The sequence below is a fragment of the Gymnogyps californianus genome, chromosome 3 (assembly GCF_018139145.2).
Source record: "Gymnogyps californianus isolate 813 chromosome 3, ASM1813914v2, whole genome shotgun sequence".
NCBI lineage: Eukaryota > Metazoa > Chordata > Aves > Accipitriformes > Cathartidae > Gymnogyps > Gymnogyps californianus.
The window spans coordinates 40557227-40571479 of NC_059473.1; the positions used below are offsets into that span (position 1 = coordinate 40557227).

A 14253-nucleotide genomic window follows, 5' to 3' on the forward strand; every position below is an offset into this window, starting at 1 on the left:
TTAGGTGGGAACCCACTTTGCAGGATTGTGTTGCAAAAAGACCAGTACTATTTGTAGCTGCATACAAAGAGGAAACGTATTGTGTTAAGAAGTAATCATCCTTAACGTTATTTTGCTGTGATTATTAGTATTGGAGTGATGGATGAAAATATGAGGCAAACCACATTATTATTATTTGTTCTTCTGCCTTTGCTAAATAGCATAGTCAGATCTCTATTTTCAAAATCAGAAGAGAAAAATCACTATTTTTATTTGGTGGAAGTCCTTCAACATAAATATAAGGAACTGGGAGATTTATTTGTTGTAGTAGTTATACTTTCCGCTTTTCTTCACCTAGATCTGAATACTTCACAGCCATTTATAGCATTTGGGAACTGATACTGAAAATCTATTACAATTTTTCACATGGAAAATAAATTAGATTACACTGAATTTTTAAAGCAGTTTATTATATCAGCCTTGTCACTTATTACCTGGATTTTAAATGCATATAGTGCAAGATCATAATTAAAAATATGTTGAAAGAGTCCTCTCTTAAAATGCTGGTGAAGTATACTGTTTATGATTCAAATACCTGATAATCTCTACCATGTTTACATATTCTAAAATATTAAATTCGACAAATGCTATCACTGTCCTGTTTTCTCTCCTTGTTGTCAGCAAAACAGCAGCAGAAGGTAAGGCACTGCCTGCAGCATGACCACTCTGCTTTCAGACCACTTTTCTGTTCTGGATTAATGCTTTCAATGTTTTCTAGTGTATAATCATTGCTGCTGCAGCAGAGAATGAGCAACATTTTCCACTAGATCTATTTTATTTGGTTCTGACAGAGGAAAGATTGTCCTAAAAACTTACAGAGCAGTCTGAAATTCAACTAGATACTAATAGTTCTACAGAAGAACAGCTAGGAGAGAAGGGGCGGGGGGGGGGAATTTTATCTCCCCCCCTCCAAGTAACCTTGAGTCCTCAGTGCACGTCCCCCATAAGCTAACAATCCACCAGAAGTAAATAAACCAAAAGGGAGGTGAGATAAACAGAAATATTATGTGGTCACATAGATTAGGGACACAGTTGTAGCATTTTGAATTTCTTTGTTCTCTGAGCTATAAAAGATGATGACAATCCTAGGTTACAGAAGAACAGGATGAAGTACAGACAGAAATCTGAAAAAAAGAGGAAAGAGGTGGGTCTGGATGACTGAAAAGAATGCATGGAGAGCTTGCAAGAAACAAGCTGATATGGACAGACAGAGAACGAAGAGATGGCAGCAAAAAAAAAAAATTTTAAAAATCAACAGTTGAAAAAAAATGAGCATACAAGACTGGCTGCTTCAATACATGCAAGCTCTGTTACTGTCAGGTGGTCAGTGGTCAAAAAAAACAAACAGAATTTTTCCCAGCCAGAACTATCTAGTCCAAATGAAGTTAAACTACATTTTGCCTTTCACTACCGACAAGAGGTAGCCTGGCTGATTGGGTTTGCAGAGTTGCCTCTCAGCCATCTCGCTACTTTATCCTCTGCCTCCCCAACCATGCCTAAGCTCTTTCCAGTGCCTGTTACACTGAATGTGGAGTGGAAAACACAACAAGAGAGCATAGATGAACTTTCTGGTACCAAAAAGAAAAGTCTCCACAGTGATCTTTAAGGATATCTAATCCAAATCACAGCACAAAGTGTTATCAGTCTGGACACTCTGGCCAGAACAGGCAATTGGTATTGGTGGAAATATTCCATACTAGTCTTGCTATAGCTGCTCCCAGCTCTTCCTGAGGAAGTCACTGCTTCTCTGAAAAGGCTAGTGGTGCCTGGAAGCTGTTAATAGTTCTCTGGTTATTAAGACCTTCAGTAAGATTTGTCTGTTTATACAAGTTAAATATTACTGAGAAAGGTAAGATGGTAAACCCCAAAAATATACCTACTACATGGCATAAGGCAATCCACATCTGTACTCTACATTCATACTACTGAACAACTTCCTCTCTCCTTTCTCTCCCCCCGCCTTTTTTTTTTTTTTTTAATATGGTAAGACAATTCATCCAAGTTAGAGCAGAGAACAGCCGAAGCAGCCCACACACATATGTACTAGGCTTAAATTCTTTGGAAGACTATGTTGTTCAAGCTTTCCTTTTATTTATCGAAAATGGCACAAGCAAAAGATGTTATAAAAAAAACTTGACAGAATGCTTGGGGAGGGGGAAGATGTGGTCATTTTCATAAGGAAAGAACATTACTTTCAAACAACCTAGTGTCATTTTTACGTTTACACAACAGGTACAGTAGAGCATACCACATACTGACAGATTAACAGGACCTCCTACCTTGACTTCATCCTCTCATGCATTCTCCCATGCTGGATACATTGTTGGTCCAATTCATCATTCCGTTTCTGCATCTTCTCCAATCTGCCATGAAGATACTCTTTTTCCTGACTAAGCTGGTTGACTTCAGATCTACAGAAGTAAAACACAGTGATGATGGATGTTGTCAGATTTCATCCTGCAGCGTGCCATCAATATATGGCTTCAGCATTTATAAAATTTCATACATGTATATTTAATGCATAAACAGGCTATTACTAGAACTTACAGAAACAGAACACTTTCAAATAATCTTAAGACAAAAGAACATGATGCTGAAGGGTATCTGGTAAATATGCCAATGGCAATCACTCAGTCATAGGTTGGCTATGCTAATTTCAGCATAATTTAAACAGGCATGTCATTTGGCATTATGCGTTGACGTTAAATAAGATCAATAAATGTAAATTCATACTTGTTAAGCAAGAATTTGGCCAGCATTTTGAAAACACATTTCAAGTTCTTTATTAGTAGAAGCTAACATCTAGTTTAAAAAATGGCTACTAAAAACTTGTTCGACCTTTACTGCACTGTACAGGTTGAACTCTCAATAGTGGTACTGTTTTAGAAACTTTATTAACCTAATATGCTCAAAATACCATTACACAAATTAAAAAACCCGAAAAAACCAAAAACAACACAACAAGAGGAAAATGACTAAAACCTTAAGAGACAAGGGAAAAATCATACAGGCACACCCTAATCTACATAAACCTCAGCACAGCCTTTAAGAAAATTAGTCATTTCTAGCAATTCTTATTCTTCACGAGTGAGCAGAGACACCAGATCCATGAATGACCTGGGACTGCTACTTGCTACATCTCTAACCATCAGCCCATGGAGAAACAGGCATGAGCTGTTTCTTAATATCAGCAAAAGATCTCAGATTAAATTGTGATAAAATATACATTATGCACTTGTACAGTTTAACTCTTTGGAAAAGGTTAATGAGAACATGTCAGAATCTGCTATACCATCAGAAAGTAAGAATCAAAAGCAAGCAAATTTGTTTTATGGCATCTGCCACTCCAGATCTTGAGGTTAAAAAGCTTCAGATATATGTTTAAATCATAAACTTAAATATGCTGCAGTTACAGCAGGAAGATACTTTACCTTCCTGGCTGTTACAGAATGCAACAACAACTGACATTCTGAAAAATACAACAAAGTGCAGGGCGGAAGGAATACTCCTCCCTCAAAAACATGTTGTTACACTGACAAGTCAAATCTGGAAATGACAACATAATCTTTTCATGTTTAAATAGAGAACAATACATGATATCATCTGTGAATCTAAAAGAACTTAGCAAGGGAAACTTTGGAAGAAGACTGTATGTAATTGAATTTAGACAGGGAGTTACAGCTCTATTAAGGAACATCACTGACAAATACATCAGAACCATGCTGATGTATTTGTACATCAAACTTAAATGCACAAGAGTTTCCTGGACGAGTATGTAACAGTGGGCAGGATGTTATAGAAAGGTAACTGAAGTCGAATTTTTACACCTATCATTTAACAGAAATACTAGTAACTTAAATGTCAGCATTAACAAAGCATTATCAGTTGGACCAATTGTTATCACACAGTATGAATGCAGTCTGTACTTGATACTGACGCTGTAAGAAAAACAATCAGTGGATAAAAGCAAAGGTCCGCTGCAGAGCAGCTCAGAGACCTAACATAACAAAGCCCAACCAAGCGGTAACAGGGACTAAACTCAAGACTGCGTTCCTTTTTTGCCAGCAAAATGCAACAACAGCATTTGCCATGTGGGAATACTGTAAATGATCATGTTTGTAGGGTTTCCCAACTCAGGGATCCTGCTTCTTTTTCTGTATTTATATGTGGCTGCCTCATTCATGGAAACAGCAGAAGCAACTTTCAAGGTGATAAAAATCTCAAAGTTTTAAAAGGACTTATTCATCTCCAGCACATTTGAAGGTGCCCGAAGTCTTTCTGGAAAGATCAAGGGATTCAAATCAACCAAAACCAAAATGCTACTGAAAATTACGATTAATGAAACAAAAGAAAGTACCAAATTCATTGAAAACATGAGTATCATGATCTCTTAAAATACAGCTCTAAATGCCTGATGCTTTGAACCATGTTACTTGCATTCGCTTCTCCCAAAACACCTTTTGTAATTGCAGTTGAACTCAGCAAAAAAAAAAAAATTCATTCCAGTTAAAAATATTATTTACACAATGTCCCTTCCAAGTAAATATCTAAGAGTCTGACCACCCAGATTCAAGTATTTCATTACACTGAAATTTTGGAGGACAGCACATATGAAGGGCAGAATGCCTATTAAGGTCAATGTTAAAAGGTTCACGTGTGTCAGCATTAAAGAGAGAACACCAGTCCCAATACAAGAATGCACACCAAGAGTCTTCATTATCACCTCACAAAGATTCCCTCTGCATCTTCAAATATACCATTCATCCACCTCAGTTTCCAAAGATTAAGACAGAACAGTTAATTCTATGTGATATTTAAATAACTTCAAAATTGTTGGGTTAAAAAACCCCACAAAACCAACCATGATTGTAAATAAGCCTGAACAGCTGTACAGAACGTGATAGCACATTTATACTAGGAGTAGCAATTCCACCCAGCCAGGGGCAGGACTGGGTCTGCGTAAATGCTTCTGAATCACTCTGCTCCCAAGCTGTCACAGCAGGGACAGGAGAGAGAGGGGGGCAGGTACCAAAGTACAGTCCCGAATTTCAGAGATAGCCCACACGTAATGCGAGGGACAGAGGTAAATTAGAAAAATCTATGCACTAAGCACTATGCCTGATGGATCCAGAACAGCTAAAGGACACAGCACGGACATGCTGATGTTGCTCCACAAGTGCTACTCTGGGTCCAACAGACTGAGCCGTAAGCCATGGCGGACTTAGAAGAAACTGAAGTGTGCAGACATTTGGAGTGCTGCCATCTGAGCTGAACTCTGCATGGAGTTGCACTTCTGCAGACTCAGGGTGGCCCCACAAGTCAGTCATGTTAATGTATCTGTGTGACCTTCTGAGATCTGATAGACTCAAAAGACCTGTATAAAATGAATATTATTTCGAAACTGCAGAGCAAAACTACAACGTCACATGAAAATGAAAATGTGAAATGCATGCTTGTAAGTAGATGGGTAATAGATTTTGCCAAATCTCATTTACTTGTCACTATATTAAAAATAGTTGATGATGACTGGGGAGAGGACAGGGACAACAACAAAAATACCCCTCTATGCTTCTGGATCCATTCAACTACTAAGAAAGCCTCAACTTCTATTTAAAAACAAATTTAAGTTTTTATCTACCATCCTTGCTGGAAGTGTCTTGGAAAAAAAATCCAGGTTCCTCCACAACATTCAAATACTGGAGGCAAAGAACCAGCAAATGTTAAATAGTCACAATTCAAAGTCAGTCTCAGGATACTTTTAGGATGAGCTGATTTTTGAACACTAAGGTGGCAATGCTGCCTTTACTCCTCTGAACTACCTTTTGCATTGCAGCGCTTTGTAAGCACTGCCGTTTCCTACTTTTAAAACCAACTGTTTACTTGTACAGCAATTAAATACATACTCTAAAATATTTTCTGCTGACGCAGTATTGTTGCATATAATTTTAATGACTGATCCTTCAGACAGACTGTTTCACATCTTCGTACGGCTACCTTCAACAAACATTTCACTCCTGGTATTGAGCGCAATGACTGCAGTCAACCAAACATGCAGAAAAATAGTTCAGCCGGGTGTGTGTTCTTTACTTCAATTAAACTCACACAGTTGGATGCCTACTGTTGCCAAACCAGTAATATAATTTATACATTATAGTCCAAACAGTAAAACTACACTAAAAGTCATTTAACAATATTTATAACACCATAAAATACAGTGTTAAAATATATGAACTGCAATATGTACCAAAATTATAAAATTTGTTTCTCATCATCAGTGATTAAAACCAGGATCATTGCTCTAGCTTCAATACTCACAACCCTGGTGACAGATTAGAATTCAAATCTTAATGATCAATTTACAATTAACAAGATAGAAGTGAAACAAATTAAACCAACCATTATATATAACGAGACCCAATGGACTCCCATTGTTCCCCTTAATTACAAAACGCAAATCACAAATACACAGTGGGTAGTGTTAAGCATTAATCTACAACCTAGAAACTCAGACAGTGACAATCAGAGAAAAAAGAACGAAATAACAGAGAAGAAATCAACAAAGGACTATATTTTTAAACATGCCTATGCATACAAAAACCTTCACAGACACTATCTTCTTTCTGCACAGCTTGAGGGGTTTATAATTTGTCTAACATTGTCTTTCTGAAGCTTTTCTAATCCTGTGTAGGGGCTACCTCACAAAAATGGTTCCAGCTCACATATATACAGGAAAACTTCAGTTTAGATTTCTCAGAAAACCTATATTAAATATAAAAATATACATGCAATTCAGAGGCATCCCACTGAAATGGTGCAAATATGTAGTTGTCACAGATAAATTTGAAATGCCTCTTTATTACAAATGGACCCTTCACTTCCTATCAAAACTCAAAAATTTTATATCAACATACTCTTGCATCTGTTATTAAAAAAGCTTGAGCATTTTGCCAATTAAATAATGGTACTGCTAGTATACAGTTATTTCTTAACCCCATGGAAACTAAGGCACTAAGATTCTAGAAGTATAGCAAGAAAATACACATCCAGGTCCAAAATTCAGTTTATAAGGCCAAAAACATGGGAAAAAACATGGAAAAAATCTTTTCCCTGCAAATAGGGCACACTGCTGCTTCATGATCTGCTTTTATTAATGTACATGAGAACTAAGTTATAAAATCTTCCAAAAATGATTACTTTATTTCAGAAGACAAAGCTACAGCATTCTGTCCCAGAAATGTGGTTTTACACTATATCCAGTGACAATGAGCATGAAGATTGTCTTTCAGAGAGATGCTAGTGAAAGACATATACTGATCATGCATTTAAAACTTTGCCAAAGTAATTTTCTGCATTTGATCTCCTAATCACATCACTTTTTGAAGCCATCTATTAGTTTACCATTTTCCACCATCTCCAGTTTCACCTTTCTGTTCTTATTTTCACATGCTTTCTTTGTCCCTACCCATTTCTCCATTCTCGTTACCGACTGCAGCAGCTCCCACTCCAATGAAGGCAAGCTCAAGCTATTTTAGGGCCACTTCTCAGAACTGTCTTCATACATTTTTCCATACTGTTTCTTGTGCAAAATATACCACTTTCTGGAGATCCAAGAGGGCTCCTTTTCCATTTTTCAGGTTCTTGACATAGTCAGCTAATGCTGCTAGGTGGAGAAAACACTTGGCAATCTCTGGTATTTATTTTCAGAGAATAATGTGTTTTCACAGTATGTTTTCTGTCTTTCCTTCATCCTTTTACAGTTACTAGTCTGTGACTGTGAGCTCTAGCAACAAAGTCTGTGTGCATTTTTATTGCTGGAATAATAATATGATTTGAATCTATTTAGATTTTGTATTACTTTAGCAGAGGAGCTCTCCTTTTTCAGAAGAAAAATTCTGTTTGCTTCTCTCTCAAGTACCCATCACAACACTTGCAAGGGAAGATCGCTTTTCCTCAAGTTTCTCATTTCTTCCCCGAACACTCAGGATGGGATTCATCTCCCAACTTCAGCCACTTAACAGCTAGTCAACACTTTACATTCACTGGAAAGTAGGATAGGCAGTGGAGGCAGCACTTGTGGGAAGCATCATATATTTTATAAATAAATATATATATATACACACACATATATATGTATGTGTGTGTCTGTCATCTACTTATATCATTCCCCTTTGACCATTCCTGGAAACAGGATACTGGTATAAATGAGCTCTCTCCCTGAGTGAGTGTTGCCCCTGTTACGTTACCTCAACAGGATGATTAAATCCGCCCAGCAGAAGAATCCTATCTTGAAAACCAATTCTATCTTTGCTGAGTGTTTTCCTTACTTCACATAAGCCACGCGTGATGAATCCTACCCTTAATTACCAAATTCACTTTGCATGAAATTTACAGAAGTTGCAGAATGTCAACTCACCACTTAAGCCCTGTTTACTACCCTAAATACGAACCCTGCAGAAAGTTTCAGAGACTATTTTCACACTTAAAAATGTAAAATCAAATGATTTACTGGTATAGAACTACAACATTCATAACTTTTTTTTTTTAGAAGATAGACCTGTCCTATAGAACTTTTAAATAGATACCTTCATACTTTTGTATTTATTTAAACCAGTTATTGCTTCCAGGTTTTGTTCTATTCCTGAATTTTTAATGACTTTGTATTTAGACCTGCTATTGATTTTAACAAGAGCACCACATAACAAGTGGCAGCAGAATCAGAGCTTCAATGACAAGCAATTTTGACGACAATTTCAGAGATAATTATTCAGTGTGTAGTACTGTGAATGGAGCTTTAAGTAAATAATCAAGCCAACAGACTACAGTTTTGAGAACTTTAAATATTTAGTATTTTTCATATAATTTCAGATAAACTCGAATTGTAGCTCTGTTAACAGTTTTCCACTCTTCATATTAAGACTGTGAACATCAGGAAGAAAATACTATGCAATTTTTACATTGGAATTGTCTAAGAAATTTGAAGTAATAGCCAGAAACATAATCTGAAAAGCGGAAAATTAGAATTACCCCGGATAAAAATCCGTCCATGTTTCTTAAGTGGCATATAACATATTGAGATGATGCGTAATACCGGGGACAAGATGAATAATAATAAATATTAAAATACAAAAAAAAAAATAAGGAAGTGTGTCCTAATAATAAAAGGGACAGGAGAAGAAAAATATACTAACCTGTATTTTTCTGACATTTGTTCCAACTTCCTTGCCAACATACAACATTCGTCCTTTAATTTTGCTATGAATGTATTCTGGGAGGTCAGCAATGAATCCAGTTCGTTTACTAGAAATTATAAAATTATAAAACTAGAAATTTATTTTACAATGATATAAATTTATAGATAATTTAGAAACAATTTTATATATTCTGAATTTCTTTCCTCTAGATCCTTCTGGTTTTGGTACGTTTTTTAAACTTCAGCTACTTGGACATGGAATTATGACATCATCATTCACCAAATAAAGGCTCTATATCAGAATAAGCTAACCTAAAGTCTTAAAGTGATGTTGCCACTGAATCAGGTCTTGTAAGAGAAGAGTCACCACAAAGACTACATATCTAATCTGGTGGTTTTGCTTTTTAGCTGGAAGTTCATTGACATTTCTGGGAGGAATAAAATTGGCAAGCCATGCCTTAGCAGCCTTTTGCTTGCTCAACTGGTGCAGAAGATACACTGGCAACCCAAACGCTCACACTGTAGACACATTTCATTCTCTCCTTAAAAAAGCAGTTCTTCTATTTACTGGTTCCCTGCACTTGCTATGATTAATGTATTTTTTTCTCTTTAATGATAAGATATAGACTTATTGTCCAGTGACAATTGCAGTGAAACCATTTTACAAATTAATTTTCAGTTACTATCAGTTTGGGCTGCACCAAAACTCGTGACCTAGAAATCAAACATTTTTATTCTTTCAAAAGGAAGATACTGCAAAATGATGTTTCTTGATTTCTGCTTTTAAAATGAGAGGAGGAGAGACCACTGTTACCCAAACTCCTTGTATGTGTGTGGGGTCATAATACACAACGGTTTCTTTATGTACATAATAAATTACTATCATTTTCAACACCTCCCAATCTTACTAGAGATATATAAAAACAAACTCAGCTGTAGTGTTGTTCATTTTTGTATACCGGGACAATTTATATACCAGGAGGGTAAATTACACATCTCTTGTGCAAAATTACACTTGGTCATATGCAGATGTGCTGGCTAGAGTAGGGAAAAATGATTCTGAGAGCTTCTTTTCTTTTCCTGCTGTGTAGACAGCAGCTGTAATGTAGCCGTTTGCATTCCCTGAACACACGGAAAGGTCCTCTAGTACTGTGATAATGCTGCAAAAAAGGCAGAAAATCAGATGGCAGATGTAAATGTGCCTGCTACTTCACATATTACCTGACACTGCCTAAGATTAATACATGATACATCATTTTTCTAAAGGTATTGCAGGACTGGTAACTAAAAATGGTATTTTATTAAACATATGAATATACTATGTTCCATAAGAGGTGAAGCTCCTCCTCCTTTCCATGCTCAGGGGTTAGAGATTTCCTCTCTAAAAAAATTCTTTTTTTGTTTATAATATGCACCTTTATTAATGTTGTTGGCATAGCACTTCACAATAACAAAAGGCGCTTTTTTGTTTGTTTGGAAAACCCATTTTACTTCCAGATTAAAGGTCAGAAGTTATTGATCAGCTAAGTCAATGCAATGAAGTCTCCTATTATGAGAACCTGAAGTATGCAAGGGATTAAACATCTTTCTTCTAGATTGAGGATGGGGGGAGCACATGGTAATGCTAAAAATGTTTGAGGCTGCAAAGATTAAATAAAGGAACATATCAATTTGGAGCCAGTGAATTACATCCAGCTGCGACAGTGAATTAAGAACCGATTAATGGCTAAAGCTTTTCTCCAGTTTGGATGCCGAAGCAAACTCATTAAGCTTTTAGAGTAGCTATAATGTGTGTACTGTGGGAACTGTTCAATGCTATTCAGGAGACTTTAACTGTAAGCTCAGAGCATTTCCCGCAGAGCTTCTGATGCTATTTTCTTTATATAACATGTGTGCCTGAAAATCCAGCCAAAAACAAGCCCTTTGTTTTTCTACTTTGTTGTGGTCTCTCTCAGCTTTACGTTTCTTGAACACAGGTAAATAAACTCATAATCCAGATGGTGCAACAGATGTGAGAGCAGCACTCTGAAATCAACAGACAGTGGGCAATACTTTCCATTTTCTCTTTTAAACGCTAACTAATATGTAATTCGGAATCTCCGGTGTAGTTAGCATCTGCTCCCTTCGGCCAGCCAAAGGTTACAGGTGTTCCTGATGTCATTTCACAGTAAGGCGTGGGCCTGGCTTGTGAGTGAGTGCCCAGGCTCTAATCTTTCCCTACCACCTACCAGTTTTCTCATGCTGGGCCTCCATTTGCTGCATCTTCTGTGTCAGCTCCTGCTCTCTTTGCTGGGCCTGAAGGGCTCGGGCCTTTGCTTCATTGCTAATGCTGTGCTGAATGCTCTCTTTCTCCAATCTATAAAAAAACCAAATAGGAAATAAATAAAAATAAAAATCATATACTGAAGATGATAAATTAAAAAGGCAAAGCAGAACATTCAATTAATAATAATAAAAAAAAAAAAAAATCTGGCCAAGCTTTTCACATTAAACATTCCCCTCCCACTTCAGGTTATACAAACTGACCTTTCTCTTACAATGTCAAACATTCTCCAGTGACTAGTAGAATATGGATAAAAATTATGATCTATTTCCTGAGTGAAAATTAGCCTTTCAGACAAAAATATGATTTTATTTTTAAAAATTTTAAACACGACTCCTTTTTCATAAGGAAGTTCCCCAACATTCACTTTACATTGAACAGATTATTTGCATTTTCTTTTAAATGCTATTTATTTAATTCTGCAATGAAGCTTAGGGACCTGACCCTGAGATGGACTGGTTCCCAGTGAACCAGCAGGAGATAAGTCAATGGGAGCGATTGCCACAGTGCTCATAATACAGCTACTCTGAAAGCTTAATGAGTTTTCTTAAGCAACCAAACAAGTTTTAACTATTAATTTATGTAAATAGGAGATGAATGCATCCATTACAATACAGAAGACTGTTAGCACCACACAGGCCCAGCCCCTTGTGGTTCTGCTCACTGGGGGTTGTACAGGAAGGTCTAAAGCCCAGTAATATTATCAAAGTACGCAGGCAAGAGAGCAATTTACTTGACCAGATATGCAAGATGGGGCAATCTACTCCTGAGGCAAAACAAATGCTAGACTACCACACTCCATTGAAGCATTTTATTTAAAGCAAGCCAAGCAAAAACAGCATGGAAAATAAAAACCCAAAAAGATATATGCATATAAATTAGAAAAGGTCCTAAACTGCAAATTCATATCTAGGCTTTCCCAAAGGTCATGAATATTTATCTGGTGCACAGTAGGATCCAGATTCAAAATTTCAGTGAGTTCACACATACAAGGATTGATTTCTAGATTTCAAATTACATATATGCACACATTTTTCTACTGAAACTACACTTAGTAGCTTGGCATAGGTTTCAATAAAGTCTTCTAAACGTGTTGTTTTATTCTAGGGTTAATACCTATTTCAGGGGACTACAAAACAGAACACGGGCATAGATCATGTAAGGATAAAGCCACATCTCATGTGGTTGCTGCACTTAACCTTTGGATTGGTGCCTAATAACCCATCCGAGATATTGCAATATCTCAGCATGACACACACAATGTTAAATCTTCTCTCTTAAATTTACCCCAAAGCAATACAAATGGTGGGTCACATTACACTAATTCCTGGTCCTGATGTTGCAAGCCTTACCTTAGGCAAAACTCCCTTTGAAATCACAGGCAGTTTTTTCTGAGGTAAGTCTGAGAATGATTTGACACAGAGAATACGTTTAGATAGCAAGAATATTATAGCGTTAACGAAACAAAGCACATTTTTCAAGGAAATTTCATACATTGAACTGCAGTTTATCACATCATTCTCACAATTACTTCGTAACCATATTGGGGCTATCCTAAGGAGTGACGCTTGCATCATTTCCTAAGTGTACGCTCCAAATATGGAAAGCATTACTATGAAAAAATCTTTCCATATTTGCTGGGAACAAGTCTATTTAAACCCCTTCCCCCCTTCCAAACATCTTTTTACCTTCAGACAGTTGTCGTGAGCACCGGACTGCTCAAAAAAATGCACCAGCACCTCACGCATCCCCCAGACACTTTCAGCTAAAGAAAGTGGCAGTAGCACAGTGTTTTATTTAATCGTGTCTCATGTGAGATGGCTGTGTGCAGTTGGGTGCTGTGCTGTCATCTGGCACACAGCTGGCTGGCTAGCATTCTGCTGGGGGTAGCCTTCAGCATGTATCAAGCTGCACAGCTCAAGCTACCAAGGCAAGCCTGTAAGGATCCATTCCTCATTGCTAGGGTCCCTCCTGTCAAACACATGCTAACAGGCAACTTCAAAATAAATGGAGAATCTACTGCCAGCAGAAACACTCTCTTGCTAAGGGGACCCATCCAAAAAAGCCACTCACCTGTGCTACTTACTGTATAGAGCAAACTAGCAGGAGCTCAGAAACCATGGATGCATGGTGAGTCCCCTAGAGCTGAAGTGTATATGGGGTGGGTGAAAATAGATGAGTTTATACAGTGCATAAAAGCTCAACTTCAAAGACCAGAAAAACACAGGTAAGTCTTACGCAGAAGGGTAGCTGACTAGTCTCAATCTTAGCACCTAGAAAATTTTGGGATTGAGACACATACAGTGCCACATAAAGAGCAATATCTGAGGTGCCTAGAGCTGCTGAAGAATGAAAAAATTTCCTGGTGCCAAAGCTGTCTAAACTGAGTGGCAGGTCTTTCACTCACACCTTGAGTTGACACCTTCCCTGCTCTCTAAGTTCAATCTCTCTGCCCTCCCACAGAAAATTTCCCCAGTGCATTCTACATATACAGAGAAAAAAGGAAAAAAAAAAAAAAAACCAGAACCCCCCCAAAACCTCAACAAAAAACCCCATGGATAAAACATGCAGAAAGCGTCCCAAGAGATTCCAGGAACTATCGGTAACATTCCTGCTACAACCAGCAAATACTGCAGGAGTTTTAGAAGGTTTGACACTGGCTGCTTATTTGCAATTACTCTGAATTGTGAAAGAAGGGGAG

At 37.3% G+C, this 14253-nt stretch overlaps 1 protein-coding gene across 1 annotated transcript in view; it reads right to left on the bottom strand.

Moving 5' to 3' along the window:
- SDCCAG8 (SHH signaling and ciliogenesis regulator SDCCAG8) overlaps window positions 1–14253 on the bottom strand; it is a 115885-nt gene that overhangs the window by 40439 nt on the left and 61193 nt on the right. Inside the window, exons 15-17 of the mRNA XM_050895227.1 lie at window positions 11458–11585; window positions 9228–9336; window positions 2319–2450 (exon numbers count right to left, since the gene is read on the bottom strand). Coding sequence (XP_050751184.1) covers window positions 2319–2450; window positions 9228–9336; window positions 11458–11585 — 369 coding nt within the window. The remainder of the gene's footprint in view (window positions 1–2318; window positions 2451–9227; window positions 9337–11457; window positions 11586–14253) is intronic.